General features: G+C 50.5%; 1 protein-coding gene across 2 annotated transcripts in view; it reads left to right on the top strand.

Moving 5' to 3' along the window:
* Positions 1–18,097, top strand: part of PACSIN2 (protein kinase C and casein kinase substrate in neurons 2) — a 114,386-nt gene that overhangs the window by 50,728 nt on the left and 45,561 nt on the right. For both annotated transcript variants that reach the window (XM_082254271.1, XM_082254272.1), the window contains exon 4: positions 15,452–15,607. In XM_082254271.1, the coding sequence (XP_082110397.1) occupies positions 15,452–15,607 (156 nt within the window). The remainder of the gene's footprint in view (positions 1–15,451; positions 15,608–18,097) is intronic.

The following is an 18,097-nucleotide window of genomic DNA, read 5'->3' on the forward strand; positions in this document are numbered from 1 at the left end:
CTTTAGTGATGCTGTGATTGGCCCACAACTATCACATAGTAACTGGGCCTATCCCATCACCCTGTACCATCTGATAGCTGTAAGCCAATCACAGCTGTTATGATTGTAACCCATTCATGATAGTTTAAAACATTGCTGTTACAGTGATCATCACTGTAATGGCTATTGGTGTAAAAATAAAAAATTCTGGGCAGGAATCTGCAACATTTGCAGTTTTCTACATGGAAAAAAAACCGACATGACATCAACATTGGTGTGAATAGGGCACATAACTGACACGCATGAAATCTGATGTGAAACTGATGTATCTGCAAGTGAAATCTGCACAGTTTTCCTAATCGTTTTCATGCACGTATGTTGTGAATGAGCCCTAACAGAGGAGGTCTAGCGCTAAAATTATTGCTCTTGCGCTAATTCTTTTTTTTTTTTTTTTTCCGTCCACTGACGGACGTAGCTGCTGCTTTAAATCATAGATGGATGATGGGTAATAAGCCCCTCCCACTAGGAGTGACCAGGTAGAGCCAAAGGCTTTGACACGTCCAGGGGGGCGGGGTGCCTGGGTTATTACCCCTGGCCTCACCATTGCATCTTCAGTTTTAGCTACCTGGTCTTAGGAGTGCCCAAACCGCTCCTTGCTGGGACCTTTTTTTCCTAGCTCCATTTTTTGAACATCTTAAAGGGAACCTTTTTTTATTTTATTTTTTGTTGCTGCTGCATCCAGTTCCTGTAGAATGCCGGCTGGGTTTTGGACTGGCTTTATGAGAGCCTTACAGTCTCCCACTTTGTGCCAGCGAGCGCTTGCAGACCGTAGCTCCACGCTGGGTCTCCATAGCGACTATAGTCCCACGAAAGGGGACTGGTTTGCGGGTGAAACACTCCGCCGGGACGCACACACCTGGCATGCCAGCATCACAGCGTGCCCCTTGGCCGACAGCGCCCTCACTGCGGTGCCGAGGCAGTCTGTGAGGATGGATGCCCCCCTAAGCAGCGTGGTCCGGTAAGTACAGTCCCCCAGTCTGGTTAGAGGGCCTGGGGCGGATGTGGGCTCCTCCATAGGTGAGTAGGACCCTCGGGTACCCGTACCTCCTACCACCCTCCTCCACTATGAGGGGTCACCTGGGACCTTCCCCCTCCTACCCTGACCTCTCGCTACCCTGGGCTCCGGAGCCCCGGGACACTTTTAGTGGGGGGTCCCCAATGTAAGTCGCCTCAGGTGCTATACAGGGTAGTGGACGTGGGGGGGAGGCCTCGAAGGGGGCTACATGGTTGCGCCTCATACCACTACCTTGGGAGGGGGGTGAGGTTTCATCCGTCGGGGTGACCCCCGCTAGGGCCCCCAGGCCTGTTACTAGGGTAGGCCTCACTAGGCCCAAGGTCACGTGCTCATCAGCATGAAGCCGCCATTTTGCCCTGGCCTGCAGCCTTAACAAGCCTCAGCAGCCTGCCTGGGTATCCCTATCACTGAAATGCCAGTGGCCATTTTGCTGGAGCCGGAGACAAAACTGCACAGGAGCTTCTGGCTCTAGTGGGCGTAGCGTTTCCTTCTACCTTCTTTTCTCCATGCTGCTGATGGACCCTGCTGTGTTCTCCATGTGGTAACTACTCTAAAGGAGTTTAACTACCCTGCCCTTCACCGTTTCATCTTCAGAGGGGTTTCAGGCCTTTACGAGGTTTAGGATTATCCCCCAGAGTAGCGCTTCGTGCATTGTGATCGCCTATTAAAGGCGCAGTGCACGCCGGTAGCGTCGGACTTGCTGGTACCTTTGGTGCCTTTGTAACCTCATTTAGCCTTTAAAATCTGCCCTGGCTCCAACAACCAGACTGGAGTATCTAGGGATGATCCTAGATTCAGCTTCGGCAAAGGTATTTCTACCTCCTGTGAAGTTACAGAAGTTAAGGGAAGTGATTCTGTCGTTGCTGGCTTGCGACCTGGTGTCTCTCAGGTCATCTATGCAGGTGCCGGGGCTGATGGTATCCTCCTTCAAGGCCGTACCATATGCTCAGGCCCACACAGGACTTTTGCAACAGGAGATCCTTGTCTAATGGGACAAGGATCCTCTATCCCTGAACAGTCTGATTCGTTTGAGTCGGAAATCCAAGGACTCCCTGAATTGGTGACTCAGTTCTCCGAATCTTCTCCATGGGAAATCCTTCCTTCCAGTATTCTGGACGGTGGGGACGACCAGTGCCTGTCTGACCGGTTGGGGGGGGGGAGTGCTGGGCACCCTGAATATTCAAGGGACCTGGACTTTGGAAGAGTCCAAGCTTCCGATCAACGTTCTGGAACTGAGAGCAATTAAGTTGAGCCTGTTCCACTGGAAGGACAATCTCAAGGGGTGTTCTGTCCGAGTCTAGTCCGACAATGTCACAGCCATGGCATATGTCAATCATCAAGGGGGCACCAGGAGTGCCCTGGCGGCTCTAGAGGTAGCCGAGATCCTGCACTGGGAAGAGGACAACGTCCCAGCCCTATCTGCCACGTACATTCCTGGCGTAGACAATTGGCAGGCGGACTAGCTGAGTCGTCAAAGCCTGGATCAGGGAGAGTGGTCCCTGCATCCACAGGTGTTCCACCAGCTGTGTCTCCGGTGGGGGACCCCGGATGTGGACCTGTTCGCCTCCAGACAAAACAGGAAAGTTTCAAAGTTTGTGGCTCGGTTCAGAGATCCTCTAGCTGACGCAGTAGATGCCCTGGTAACTCCCTGGAGCCAGTGTTTTCTTCCGCTGAAACCTTTATCTCGCCTGCTACGCAGGGTCGAGTTTGAGGGGATTCTGGTAATTCTGGTGGCTCCCGATTGGCCTCGGAGATCCTGGTACGCTGACGTGATTCGGCTGAAGGTCGCAGGTCCGTGGACACTTTCTCTGCGGGAAGATCTTCTTCTATCTCAGGATCCGATCTTCCATCCTGCTTTACAGTCTCTGGCTATAACGGCTTGGCTGTTGAGAGCAAGGTGTTAAAGGACAGGGGTCTGTTCGATTCTGTGATCCCTACCTTACTCAAGGCTAGGAAGTCCACTTCTTGGAAGATATATCATCGTACGTGGAAAGCGTACATTGCTTGGTGCAAATCGCTGAAGCTGCATCCTAGATCCTTTGCTATCAGCAGGATCCTGACCTTTCTACGGAAAGGGGTTGACCAACGTTTGACGTTGGGCACTCTTAAGTGTCAGATCTCTGCCTTGGCAGTGTACTTCCAACGCTCTTTGGCTACGCACTCTTTGATTCGTACATTTCTCTTACGTCCTCCGACAGTCGCCGCCTCTTCATATTTGTCACTAATGGGTTATTGACCTTTGCTCCGTAGGAGTAGCTAGGCAACAGAATATATTAATATCAAAGCTTTTAGCATATCCCACCCCCAGGGGGTGGTCCCCTCAGTCAATTCCTCCCTGCTTCCTGCATTTCCAACTCAGTTTCTAATGCCTAGCTCAGGAGTATGCAGGCTGTTCCTGTGCTGGGGCTCTTAGTCTCAGCTTCTTTTCTGTCTTTTTGATTTTGTTTGAAGTTTTTCTCTTTCTTTTACTCAGCTGTTTATTTTCAGCGTTAGTTAATTCTTCTGATGAAGATGATCGTGCGGCGCTGGGTCTCAGTCTGGCCACCCTGGTTCCCAGGGCTCAGGGCCAGGGGCTTCCCAGCCTGCCATCGAGCGTTCAGCTTAGGTTTTGCCCTGGCACATTGAACGACCCATCCCTGTTCGCTGCAGGGATGCTATCGGTGAGGTGGCTACCTCACTGGACACCATTGCGGTTTCGCACCGCAGTTCCGCTGCGTCATGCTTGCGACACTCCCTGTCCTCAGTACAGCGGTTTTGGTCGCTGGAGCAGGCTCCCCACGCCATCCGGACGGGTAAGTGTAACTCTATGTGGGGACCTGTCTATATGGGTGTCAGTCTGGGACTGTGTGACCCTGCATGTCTGTGTGGCTGCTGTGCTCCCTGTCAGTTCCTGTGTGGACTTGCTGCCTGTGTGTGGGCTGTGAAGGGGGGGGGCTCTCCCGCTCTGCTGGGTGTCATAGTGAAGCAGTCAGATTTTGGGCGTGCTGTGTGGCGATCGCTGAGGCGATCCGCCATTTTTTGGGGCAAAAATCATGGTGGCAGGTCCTGTGAGGTACTGCACGGCGCTTTTGGCGCCAAACGCCGCCATTTTGAGAGGCAATCGATCCGGCCACATGTCGGCACCATGTCCTTTTTGCCCAAGGATTCCTCAGCCGGGCGGCCATGTTTGTGTAGCCTTGCATAGGCTTCATAGGGGCGGTCAGTCTTGCATCACTTCCTTTTGCTCTGGGACAGCGATCGGTGCAGCAGCCTGTGTGATCTCCTTTTTTCCTGTATTCCTTGCCCAGTTTCTTGTCCCTGTGGGGGTCAGTGCATTCAGTGGGTGCGGTGGGCTGCGCTCGGCGCGATCTTAAAGGGGCGGTACCCTTTATTACTTATTTTGCTGGGGCATGGATTCTCAGGATTGCAAGTTTCCTCCCACCTTGGTGGGGGGCCAAGGGGCTGCTGCTTCCCCTGAGGGGGCTGATCTGGCCACTATTGTGGCAAACTTAGCTGCTCAAGTGCAGATGCTGGTGGCTGATCGCTCCACAAAAAGGCCCAGGGTGTCTATTTCCTCTGATTCAGAGGACGATGGGGCTGCTATGGCTGGAGTGCCCTTCTCAGGATCTCACTCATCCCTAGACCTTGTGGGGTCTGACGGGGAGGCTGAGGTGGAAGGGGTTGATAATTCTCCCCCTGGCTTGTCTGAAGAGCTTGCACTCATGGATGAGTTGGTTGCTTCTATCAAACAAACGCTGCATTTGCAGGATGAACCATGTCCTCCTGTTTTGATGTCCTCTTATGGGACGCAAAGGAAATGCAAGACATTGCAGGTTTTTCCTTGGTCTACGGAATTTCAGCGCGCTGTTGATGAGCAATGGCGCAATTTAAAGAAGCCTTTTACTGTGCCGAGTAGGTTCAAGCTGCGTTATCCTTTTACACCAGCTACTGATGAGCGTTGGTGTGTGCCTCCTCAGGTGGATCACGCGGTGGCGATTTTGAATAAATCCACTGCGATCCCTGCTGAGGATACCCCGGTTTTTCGGGACCCGACGGACAGGAGGTTAGAATCTCTGGCCCGTCATGCTTATACGGTTGCTGGCTCTATGCTGAAGCCTATTTTTGCTTCCATTATGGCAGCCCAGGCTATTGCGGATTGGACGCAGGTGCTCAAGCGCACTCTGATGGTTGACTCTGCCCCGCCGACAACTTTGGCTATGGTGGATCAGATTCATCAGGGTGTCATGTATTTGTGTGATGCGGACTTAGATATGGTCCCTTTGGCTGCGCCTCTTTCTAGTGTGGCGGTCTTGAACCGTCGCCTGATATGGCTGAAATGTTGGTCTGTTGATCAGTCTTCCCGCAAGACTTTAGCTAATTTGCCCTACGCGGGATCTCGCCTTTTTGGCGAGTCTTTGGATACTCTGATAAAGGGAATTTCTGGGGGTAAGAGTACTCTCTTGCCCCAATCTCACAAGAGTAAGTTTGTTTGTGGTAAGAAGAATGCCTCGTTTAGACCCTCTCAGGGGTCCTTTCGTGCCTTTCGGTCGCACTATAAGGGCAAGCCCTTCAAAGGCCAAGGCTCCCAGAAGAAGCCGTGGACGGGTAAGCAGAAGACCGGCCAGTCCGGATCCGCTGCTCATAACAATGCGGCCTGAAGGGGCGCCCTCACCCGCTTCTGGGGTGGGGGGACGTTTGCTCGGTTTTCTTCAACCCTGGCTGGACCGCGTTCGGAACAGGTGGGTTCAGGAAATCGTTCGATCTGGATACAAGATCGAGTTTCTCTCTCGGCCGGCGGGCAGATTTTTCCCCTCAAACCTTCAGCTGACTCCGGAGCGCTTGCAGGATCTGCACCTGGCGGTGCGGGACCTGCAGGCCCAGGGAGTGGTGGTTCCGGTGCCTCATCGGGACAGATTTCGGGGGTTCTATTCCAATCTGTTCACTGTGCCCAGAAAGGAGGGCAAGGTACGTCCGATTCTGGACTTATAAGCTCCGAACCGCTTTGTGCGGGTTCGCAAGTTCCGCATGGAATCCCTGCGATCAGTGGTGGCTGCCCTGGTTCCGGGGGAATTCATGGCCTCTATCGACTTGAAGGATGCGTACCTTCACATCCCCATTTTCGAGGGTCACCAGAGGTACCTTCGGTTTGCCATTGCGGAGGATCATTATCAATTCGTGGCGTTGCCCTTTGGTCTCGCTTCGGCTCCGCGGGTTTTCACCAAGGTGCTGGCGCCGGTTCTGGCCTTATTGAGGGCCCAGGGCATTTCTGTCCTGGGGTATCTGGACGATATCCTGATTCGGTCCGCGACCAGTTAGGGCCTGGTGAACGACCTGTCCATCACGATGCAGACTCTGCAGGAATTCGGCTGGACGATAAATTTTCCAAAGTCAACGTTGTGTCCGTCAGTTCGTCTTCCCTACCTGGGGATGATTCTGGACTCGGTTCAAGCGAGGGTCTTCCTGCCGGAAGACAAGCTTCGGACACTTCAGTGCAAAGTCGTGTCCCTCAGGGACAATCAGTGCTCGTCCCTCCGGGCGTGTATGAGGTGTCTGGGATTGATGGTTTCGGCCTTCGAGGCGATTCCCTTCACCCAGTTTCACACACGGGATCTTCAGGCGAAGATCCTGGCCAAGTGGGACGGGCGTCCGCAATCTCTGGATCTGCGGATTTCGTTGAGCCGCCTCACCCGAAGGGGTCTTTTATGGTGGCTCCAGTCCCCGGCGGTGTCGGGGGGCAAGTCCTTTCGTCCTTTGTCGTGGACGGTGATCACCACGGATGCCAGCCTGTCGGGCTGGGGTGGTGTTCTGGGCGTTCTGTCCGCCCAGGGGACTTGGTCGGAGGAGGAATCCTCCCTTCCGATCAACATTCTGGAAATGCGAGCGATAAATCTCTGTCTTCTGCGTTGGACGGACAGGCTTCAGGGCCGTCCAGTTAGGGTGCAGACGGACAATGCCACAGCGGTGGCCTACATCAACCACCAAGGGGGCACCAGGAGTGCCCGAGCGGCTCGGGAAGTAGCCGACATTCTGTCTTGGGCCGAGACGCATGTCCCGGCGATATCTGCAGTTCACATTCCGGGGGTGGAGAACTGGCAGGCGGATTATCTGAGTCGCCAGACCCTGGACCAGGGAGAATGGTCCCTTCACCCGGATGGCTTCCAGATGTTGTGCGCGAAGTGGGGGTCCCCAGATGTGGACCTGTTCGCGTCTCGTCTAAACAACAAGGTGGAAAGGTTCGTGGCAAGGACGCGCGATCCTCGGGCAGACGCCTCAGACGCGTTAGTGGCGCCCTGGCATCAGTATCGCCTGATGTATGCCTTTCCACCGATTCAGCTGCTGTCCAGGCTCCTTCGCAGGTTGGCCTCGGAACCGCACATGGTGATTCTGGTGACACCGGACTGGCCTCGCCGGTCTTGGTACACAGACCTCATGAAATCTGGCAGTCGACGCTCCGTGGCGTCTGCCACTTCGAGAAGATCTCCTATCTCAAGGACCGATTTTCCATCCTGCTTTACAGTCGCTGGCTTTAACGGCCTGGCTGTTAAAAGCCAGGTCCTGAAGGATAGGGGTCTTTCCCCTGAGGTCATTCCCACTTTGATCAAGGCTAGGAAGGCCTCTTCGGGGAAGATTTACTACCGTACTTGGAAGGCTTACTTTGCCTGGTGTGAGTCCAGGGGGTATTCCCCCTCGCTCGTACTCGGTGTCAAGAGTGTTGGCTTTCCTTCCAACGGGCGTGGACCAGCGTTTGGCGTTGGCCACGATTAAGGGTCAGATTTCTGCGCTGGCCGTTCTTTTTCAACGCCCTGTGGCGTCTAACTCTTTGGTTAGCACCTTTGTTCAAGGGGTGCGACATTTGGTCCCTCCTAGGAGGGAGCCTTTGCCTCCATGGGATTTGAACCTTGTTCTGTCCGTGTTGCAACATGCTCCTTTTGAAAATATCAGGGAGATCTCGTTGTCTCTGTTGTCCAAGAAGGTTGCCTTTTTGGTAGCGATCACTTTGGCTCGTAGGGTGTCGGAGCTGGCGGCCTTGTCCTGCAGCTCTCCCTACTTGGTGATTCACTTGGAAAAGGTGGTCTTACGACCTAACCCTTCTTTTCTTCCGAAGAGGATCTCGGATTTTCACCTCAATGAGGACATTGTCTTGCCTTCGCTTTGCGCGAAGCCTAAGCATCCGAAGGAGGTGGCTTTGCATTCCTTGGATGTTGTTAGGGCGATCAGGGTTTACCTGTCATCAACTAAATCCTTTCGCAAGTCGGATTCTCTTTGTCCTTCCTGAGGGACCTCGGAAGGGCATGGCGGCGTTGGCTGCGACCATCGCCAAATGGATCAGACAGACGATTGTGCAAGCCTATGCTTTGAAGGGGAAGGTTCCTCCTTTTCCTGTGAAGGCGCACTCTACCAGGTCTCTGAGTACGTCTTGGGCCTATCGTCATCAGGCTTCTGTGGCCCAGGTGTGTAAGGCGGCGACTTGGTCGTCCGTTCACACCTTTTCAAAATTTTACAAAGTGGATGTTCAGGTATCGGCAGATGCTTCTTTTGGCCGTAAAGTTCTCAGTGCGGCGGTGCCTTAGGGTCCCTTGTTTGGGTCCTTGGCTGTTGGGGTGTTTTTTTTTTTTTTTTACCCCTAGGTTACTTGTCTTTCCTGGGTTGTTGCTCCTGTTGAGCACGTTTTCCTGTTGCCCAGTTGGTTCTCTTACTTTGGTAAGGTTCCTTTCTCTGATGTGGGTACTGCGTTGCTTTAGGCGCGGCTGCTTTTTTCCCACCCCTCATGTCTACACTGCTATGGGACGTCCCCATTAGTGATGAATATGAAGAGGCGGCGACTGTCGGAGGACGTAAAAGAAAACTGAATTTTTGTAAAATCTTACCTGTAAAATTCCTTTCTCTGAGTCCTCCGACAGTCGCCGCCCCCGCCCCTCTTTTGGGGTTTGTTTATGTACTCTACTGCTATGCTACTGAAACTGAGTTGCAAATGCAGGAAGCAGGGAGGAATTGACTGAGGGGACCACCCCCTGGGGGTGGGATATGCTAAAAGATTTGATATTAATATATTCTGTTGCCTAGCTACTCCTACGGAGCAAAGGTCAATAACCCATTAGTGACGAATATGAAGAGGCGGCGACTGTCGGAGGACTCAGAGAAAGGAATTTTACAGGTAAGATTTTACAAAAATTCAGTTTTCTTCATGTGGTTCACCATTTGGCTCCCCCCAGGAGGTCTCCGTTACCTCCTTGGGTCCTTAACTTGGTTCTATCGGTTCTTCGGAAATCTCCTTTCGAGAACATAAGACATTTCCTTGCTCGACTTGTCGCAGACAGTTGCAGTTGCCTTTTTGGTGGCTATCACACCTCTGCGTGCAGGGTTTCTGAACTAGCGGCGTTATCTTGCCGTTCTCTTTATCCTTATGGTAATACACAGGGATAAGGTAGTGTTACGGCCTAATCCGTTGTTTCTTCCTAAGGGGGTTTCAGACTTTCATTTGAAGGAAGACATAGTGCTTCCGTCACTCTGTCCGAAACCTTCACATCCTAAGGAAATTGCCTTGCATTGCTTGGATGTGGTTCGGGCATTACGGTGTATCTGGAGACGGAGTCCTTTCGTAAGTCCGACTCTATCTGTGAATACGGATGGACCCTGTAAGGGTCAGGCTGTGTCTGCGGCGACCATCTCTCCATGGATCAGACACGGTGGTGAAGGGGTATTCTCCTTAAGGGCAAGGTTCCTCCTTTCCCTGTCACGGCGCACTCTACGCGGGCGTTGAGTGCCTCTTGGGCTTTCCGCCATCAGGCGTCAGTGATGCAGGTTTGCAAGGCAGCGACTTGGTCAACTGTACATACGTACACAAAGTTTTACAGAGTGGGATGTGTTGGCATCCTCGGATGTGTCCTTTGGCCGCAAGGTTTTGCAGGCCGTCATTTAAGGAGCAGTCTGCTTTTCCTTCTCCTTTATGGTTTTTCTACAGTTGAGCCCCAGTTGTTGCTTGTTGGGCTCCATGTTATATAGTTGGGTGTGTTAGCCGTGGGAATTGCATTCTTTTAAGTTTGTCCTTTCCCCACCCCTCAGTGGTTACTGCTTTTGGACGTCCCATCCGTCTATGATTTAAAGCAGCAGGTGGACAAAAGAGAAAATGGGATTTTTTTTACTTACCGTAAAATCCATTTCTTTGAGTCCACCGACAGACGTAGCTCCCACCCCTCTTTTCTCTGAAGAGTTGGGTTTTGGTTGTTGTTCACTGCTTGCAACCAAACTGAAGATGCAACGGTGAGGCCAGGGGTAATAACCCAGGGACCCCGTCCCCCTGGGCGTGTCAAAGCCTTTGGCTCTACCTGGTCACTTCTAGTGGGAGGGGCTTATTACCCATCCGTCTGATTTAAAGCAGCATGTCCGTCGGACTCAGAGAAATGGATTTTACGGTAAGTAAAAAATCCCATTTTTTTTTTTTTTTTATACTGTCCCTTTTTAATATGCTGTATTTTCTGGCGTATAAGACTACTTTTGAACCTCAAAAAAATCCCCCAAAAATGGGGGGGTCGTCTTATACGCCGAGTATAACATCTCCAAGGTAACCTAAGTATAAGTATTACCGGTAGATGTAATCTCTCAAGACGCTGGCTGTGTGGGAATCCTGTACCGGTATACCGCATGTACCATAGCTTCGGCTACATACTGTGTACCGCGCTGAGCCAATCAGGGAGAGCGATGTGTTCTATTATTGAATGCAAAGCCTGCTCGGTTTGGCAGAGTAACATCAGCCTGCCTCTCTGAATCTGCCAATCCGAGCAGGCTTTGCATTCAATAATAGAATACATCGCTCACTGTGATCAGCGCGGTATATTATATGTAGCCGAAGCTACGGTACATACGGTATACTGTTACAGGATTCCCGCACAGCCAGCGTCTTGAGATTACATCTACTGGTAATACTTAGGGTACCTTGGAAAATTATATGAGATATGAGAGATTACATGTATTACAGTACTAGGGTACCTTGGAGATCTATGAGAAATCTGATGTTTTTCAATGGTGTTGCCTTGCTTCGGAAGGAGGGTAGTCTTATACGGCGAGTATAGCCTAAAACCTATATTTTAACTTGAAAATTAGGGGGGTCGTCTTATATGCCCAGTCGTCTTATACGCCGGAAAATACGGTATTTATTTTTTATGATGTCAAATGTAAACCTCCCTTATAATAGAAATATGGATGACAGGTCCTTTTTATAAAGAGATCTGTGATGAGAAATAACCCAAATCTCTTCTTTACTTTTAAAAAGCAAAAAAAAAAAAAAATCTTTTGCTTTAACCACTTACAAAACTGCTATAAGGGGGGCAACTCTGCCCCGGATCACACTACCAAAAATATGTAGCAGAATACATATTAGTCTAAATTCATAAAGAAATTTTATTTCAAAACAATTTTTTTATTGGAATGTTTTTTAGCAGAAAGTAAAAAATCTACCGTATATACTCGAGTATAAGCCGAGTTTTTCAGCACATTTTTTTGTGCTGAAAACGTCCCCCTCGGCTCATACTCGAGTCAAGGAAAAAAAAAAAATCCCTGTCCGCTCCGACGGGCTTAAGCTTTAAAAATGGCGCCGCCCGTCGCATACATGTCACCGCGAACGCGCCGCCACCGTTTGTGTAATTTCGGCTATTCCCGGCGCCGCTCGGGAGAGGCTGGGAATAGCCGAGAGTATACGAGCGGCGGCGGCGCGTGCGCAATGACGTGTCGGCGCCGGGCGGCGGCATTTTTAAAATGAAGGCGCCTCTGGAACAGGTAAGTGAAACAGCTTCACTACCAGCCATTATGCAGGGCTGCGGGCACACTACAAGGGATGCAGTGCTGCGGGCATGGTCCACATGTACCATGCCCACAGCACTGCATCTCCTGTAGTATGCCCACAACCCCGGATCCTCTTGTACCATGCCAGTACCCTGCATTCTCCTGCACCATGCCAGTACCCTGCATTCTCCTGCACCATGCCAGTACCCTGCATTCTCCTGCACCATGCCAGTACCCTGCATTCTCCTGCATCATGCCAGTACCCTGCATTCTCCTGCATCATGCCAGTACCCTGCATTCTCCTGCACCATGCCAGTCACCCTGCATTCTCCTGCACCATGCCAGTCACCCTGCATTCTCCTGCACCATGCCAGTCACCCTGCATTCTCCTGCACCATGCCAGTCACCCTGCATTCTCCTGCACCATGCCAGTCACCCTGCGTTCTCCTGCACCATGCCAGTCACCCTGCGTTCTCCTGCACCATGCCAGTCACCCTGCGTTCTCCTGCACCATGCCAGTCACCCTGCGTTCTCCTGCACCATGCCAGTCACCCTGCGTTCTCCTGCACCATGCCAGTCACCCTGCATTCTCCTGCACCATGCCAGTCGCCCTGCATTCTCCTGCACCATGCCAGTCGCCCTGCATTCTCCTGCACCATGCCAGTCGCCCTGCATTCTCCTGCACCATGCCAGTCGCCCTGCATTCTCCTGCACCATGCCAGTCGCCCTGCATTCTCCTGCACCATGCCAGTCGCCCTGCATTCTCCTGCACCATGCCCGCCGCCCTGCATTCTCCTGCACCATGCCCGCCGCCCTGCATTCTCCTGCACCATGCCCGCCGCCCTGCATTCTCCTGCACCATGCCCGCCGCCCTGCATTCTCCTGCACCATGCCCGCCGCCCTGCATTCTCCTGCACCATGCCCGCCGCCCTGCATTCTCCTGCACCATGCCCGCCGCCCTGCATTCTCCTGCACCATGCCCGCCGCCCTGCATTCTCCTGCACCATGCCCGCCGCCCTGCATTCTCCTGCACCATGCCAGTCACCCTGCATTCTCCTGCACCATGCCAGTACCCTGCATTCTCCTGCACCATGCCAGTACCCTGCATTCTCCTGCACCATGCCAGTACCCTGCATTCTCCTGCACCATGCCAGTCACCCTGCATTCTCCTGCACCATGCCAGTCACCCTGCATTCTCCTGCACCATGCCCGCCGCCCTGCATTCTCACCCTAGGCTTATACTCGAGTCAATGATTTTTCCCATCTTTTTGTGGTAAAAGTAGGGGCCTCGGCTTATACTCGGGTCGGCTTATACTCGAGTATATACGGTACTCTTTGATTGCCTCTGGGACTAGCCAGGTGAAACGGCGTAAACGGTAAACCAGAGAAACAGTGCTCGTAACGCTTTCATGAGAGAGCCAGCCGCTGGATGTAAGAAAAACGATACCGGAGTTATGGCTGATATTTTCAGCCATAATCCTGGTAAACCACTTCAAAGTCGTAATGTATATATGCATTTTGCAGTCTTGAAGTGGTTAAGAGCCTCAAGAAATGAGAGAGGCTGTCAGTACATCAGGATTGATACATTTTCATAATATATATATATATATATATATATATATATATATATATATATATATATATATATATATATATATATATATATATATATATATATATATATATATATGTATGTGTGTGTGTGTATAATATATATATATATATAAGTTTGTAGATGCTAGAACTTTCTCACAAACTAGTTAATATACACTTATTAGGATTTTTTTTTTTTTTTTTACCTAAGACTTGTACCAGAATACATTTGGCCTAAATTTATGAGGAATTTAAAAATTTTTTGGATATGTTTAATAACAGTAGAAAATAGTTTTGTTTTTTTTTTTTTTGGGTTTTTTTTTTTTGTTAATCTTTTTCGTTTAGCAATAAATTAAAAAAAAAAAACAGTGGTGATCAAATACCACCAAAAGAAAGCTCTATTTGAGTGATAAAAAAAATGATATAAATTATATTTGCATACAGTGTTGCATGACCAACAATTTGCCAGTTAAAGTAGCACAGTGCTGAATAGCAAAAAACTGGCTTGATCGTGAAGGAGTTAAAACCTTCCAGAGGTCTAGTGATTAAAGAATGTGTCAACTCAACACTTCATATTCCTGATATGTGCCTGCTGTACTATGTACTTGTATGAAACATATCCTGTTCTTTTTTTATTGCTTCCTTTGTGTGAAATCTCTGGTGTTCCTGCCAGTCCTTCTGCTTTCCTATTAAAAACAGACCACGCTAGGCATTAGAACAGTGTGGTCAGTTTTCTAGCTGTGCGGGAACTATGCCTTCTGTCCAATGATCAGACTGGTGCTGACACCCCACCACCACCTTGGGAAGTTTAGTGCACTGCTGTTTCCCCTCCCCTGGCTCCCTGAGGGCTTGAAGTCTATACTACTGCCATTGCTGTAGTAAGTAACTTCCTGCAGTGATCTTTGCAGTCCACACTTACTACCCCCACCTAGAGAGAAAGGGGGATTAGCTGTTCACACCCACCACCCAGAGAGAAAGGGAGATTAGCGATCAGGTGACTGTAGATAAAGGATTTTAAAAAAGTTCTTTTATATAGCAATATTCAGGTCTATAAGGAGGCTAACAAATCAGTGCTAGAGGTGCTTTTGAGCTGTTTGTTATATATAGTATTTCCATCTCCTTTAACTGCAGTAGAGAAAAATCGGGTCTCCTGCTAGACAGAACTGTGTTGTGTAGCAGAGCTTTATATATCTCAGAACTGGATGGACAAATACAAATTCTCAGGTAAAGCATCTCCCATATACAGTGCGTATTTTATGTATGTATTTAGTGGTTTTCCTGGAATTCAGCTTTACGATTATTCACAAAAATATAATTCAGCGTGTTAGCCTGGCTCCTCCCTTTTTATGAGCACACCTGTCTCCCACAGCTCCTTTGCAAAAAGTTAGACCTTTCTGTTAACATACCTTAGTAGACTGGAGTGACATAAGAATCAGTCCTCGGTCTTCCATATATGTTTAGCTTTCTTCTGCTGAAAAAAAGCAAGAACAGGTGAGAAATCAGGGAGAGAAGAATGAAATAAAATTAGATAACTGAAGACTACAGTATGTACCCAGAACTATGCAGGTGCCAACAGATGGGAATTCAATCAGTCACAGTTTATGGAATTGGCTATAGTAAGTTTGGCAGCAACTTAGAGCACCTGCTGTTTACATTAGAAAGCTGGTAAGCCACTACTGTGAAAGGGAGCAGGAGGATATGAGCTGATGCCTCAGTTTATCTGCTGAGAGCATTGAAGAGTAATTTATCCTCAGTGACTACAGCTACAGATGTCGGTGAGGCATTTTTTTTTTTTTTTTTTAAGTAACAAATATACAGCCCCTTAAGCTTATGAGGGATACCTGAATATCCAAAGCCTGGCCACAGGTTCACCAAAAAAAAAAAAAAGTTTGGAACTAAAATATGTATATTTGAGTGGCCGTTTTAGCTTTGAGACCTCCAGTAGTCATGGAGAAGTAAAGCCGATTTATTCGTTGTTATCATTAGATCATGACTTCAAACCTAAAAATGTCAAAAATATTACATTTGGTTTTCCAATCTGTCCAGGTGGAAGGGGCCAAAAAAGCATACCATGCTGCATGCAAGGAGGAGAAACTGGCCATCTCCCGGGAGACCAACAGCAAAGCCGAGCCATCCCTCAACCCGGAGCAGCTAAAGAAACTCCAGGATAAAGTAGAGAAGAGTAAGCAGGACTCTCAGAAGGTAACAGCTATGCCAGCTAATCTTCCTCTGCTCGTGTTTGTTTAGGAATTCTTCCAGTTGTATTCAAATCTAGTGGCATACCGTACTGATGTAACGCCCTGCAGAGCAAACACACCATGTAATGTGCACACTGTACAAACTTTCTTTTTATTGTGGTGTAATTTATGTATGCAATAATCATGCAGGGGTGGGGATTTTTAACCACTTGAAGACCAGGCTTTTTCTGCCACTCTTTGTTTACAAGTTTAAATCAGTATTTCTCTTTCGTTCAATGACTGGGACAGCTCCTGATCATCTTAACCATTGGGTTATACTGCCCCCTACAAGAGTAGGACACTAGGCAGAAAAAAAGAGGACACTAGGCAGAAAAAAGTCTGGCTACGCTTATGGGCAGTCCCAGGGGGTATACTCCCTCTCTCTGCTATAGGTACCCAGATTTTTTTCTGCCTAGTCAGGACCTAGTTCCTCTCTGGCCCTGGTCCTGGCAAATTATTTCTTTTTAGATAGATTTTTTTCTCCTTTTTTTTTTTTTTTTTTTCCTGTGAGATCTACAATCAACTCCCAGACTGGGCAACAGGCTGGATAATCTAGATCCAGTAGTCACCCCAGTCTGGCCAGCGAGCCCACGCAGACCTCAGCTCCCTGCTAGGTTGGCCGCTACATAGCCCCACCGGACGGGGGCTGGCCTATGAGTTAAGTGCCTCGCAAGGTCGCATATGACCGGGTCTCGGCCCGAGTTGCAGCATTCCTCCTGGCCGACGCCCCCTCATTTTGATGGAGAGGGGTTCTATCTGCAGCGGTGACCGCCTAGTTCCTGGTATGGTGAGTAGCTGTCATCCCTCTCCCCCTGGAGTGTTTTGGGGTGGACGTGGGCCCCTCCATGGGACGGTCGGACCCCTGGGTTCTCCTTCCCGTTAGGCATCCCCCTCATCGGTCTGGTAGTCCCTGTGGGCCATATTGCCCCCCCATCCGCCCCCCTCCTTCCCGGACGCTGGGGCTGTGGGGTGGCTTGGTTCACCGCCTGTTGTGGGGGCAGGGTGCTGTGCTGGCGATGGGGGGGGGGGGGGGGTAGCGGGGCACTGTACCTGTTGGGGGGGGTTCCTGTCTGTGCCGTTTTCTGAGGCCTGGGGATCCCTCTTGGGAGCCTCGGGATGCCGCGCGGGGACACCATTTTCTTGTAGCCTGTGTGCTCAATGCACGTTGGCCATATTTGTGTAGTCTGGCGGCCATTTTGCAGTGGTTTACCATTGAAGATAGCGGCGGCTATGACAGCGAAACCCTCTGAGCCGCTATTTCGGCAGTGGGAGCCCCTCCTCATCCCCTGGTGCTGACTCCTGGATCCTTTCATTTCCTGATCCCTGCAAGTTCAGTGCAGATTCTTCTGGTGGCTGTGGTGCCTGGTTTCTGTTGAGTGGTGATTCTGGTGGGGTCCTCTTCCTCTCTGCTGAGGATCGATTAGGCGCTCTGTTACGGACGACCGAGTGGTGCTGTCGGGGGGGGGGGGGGGTCTTTTACACTTTTACAAAGTGGGGTCCCCCTGGTGACTCATGGAGTCTTTGGAGAACATCTCCCCACCTGATCCCCTCTCTGAGACTGCAGCGCCCTCCGGGTGCCATCCATCCATCGATGCACGAACGGTGCAGCTGGAGTCCTTTTTCTGGTTGGAGGTGGCTTTTGGGCTACAGGCTGGCAAAAAGCTGATTCGGCCACTACGGATGTGGATCACCCTGCTGGGTCTGCGACCACGCACCCTGAATCCTCAGATAGTGAGGAGTATTCCTCCTCTTCTGCAACCGCGTATGAAAAGGCGCTGGTGGACGCACTGATTGTAGCTGTGCGTGAGACCTTAAAGATGGAAGACGCAGCTGCGACGTATGCGCAGGTTCCCTTTGGCACTCGCAAGCCATTTAGAGCGGCAATACCCCTATGAGGAGTCCCTTAAGAAGTGGCCTGTTCAATCGGTGGTGGACCCTCCAGTTTCCAAACTAAACAAGGCAACCATGATTCTGGTTGAAGAGTCCACGACCTTTAAGGACCCAGGTGACAGGAAGGCAGAGGCTGGGGCCCGAATTATGTACACCCTGGCTGGTTCGTCACTGAGGCCGATATCACCATTGCCCTGGTGTCGCAGACTCTGACCGAATGGGCTAGGCTTTAGCACCATGACCTGCAGGGGGAGTAGCTCCCTCTTACCTTTGCTGAGTTGATGGACCAACTGGTCCAGGGGCTGCAGTTTATCTGTGATGCCTCTTTTATTCGGCTCCCCAAGTGGCTTGGCTCTCTGTTTTGACAGTGGTCCTTCGTTGTGTCTTTTGGCTCAAATGCTGATCTGCGGACCAGTCTTCTAAAAAGCCTTGACTGCTCTTTCCTTTCAAGCAGATCGCCTGTTTGGTGCTACCTTAAATGACATCATTAAAGGTCTCAAAGGGGGGAAGACTACCTTTCTTCCTCAGGCTACTTAGGGCAAGGACCCTCGTCGTAGAAGTGGAC

Source organism: Pelophylax lessonae (genome assembly GCF_965119305.1).
Source record: "Pelophylax lessonae genome assembly, chromosome: 4".
NCBI lineage: Eukaryota > Metazoa > Chordata > Amphibia > Anura > Ranidae > Pelophylax > Pelophylax lessonae.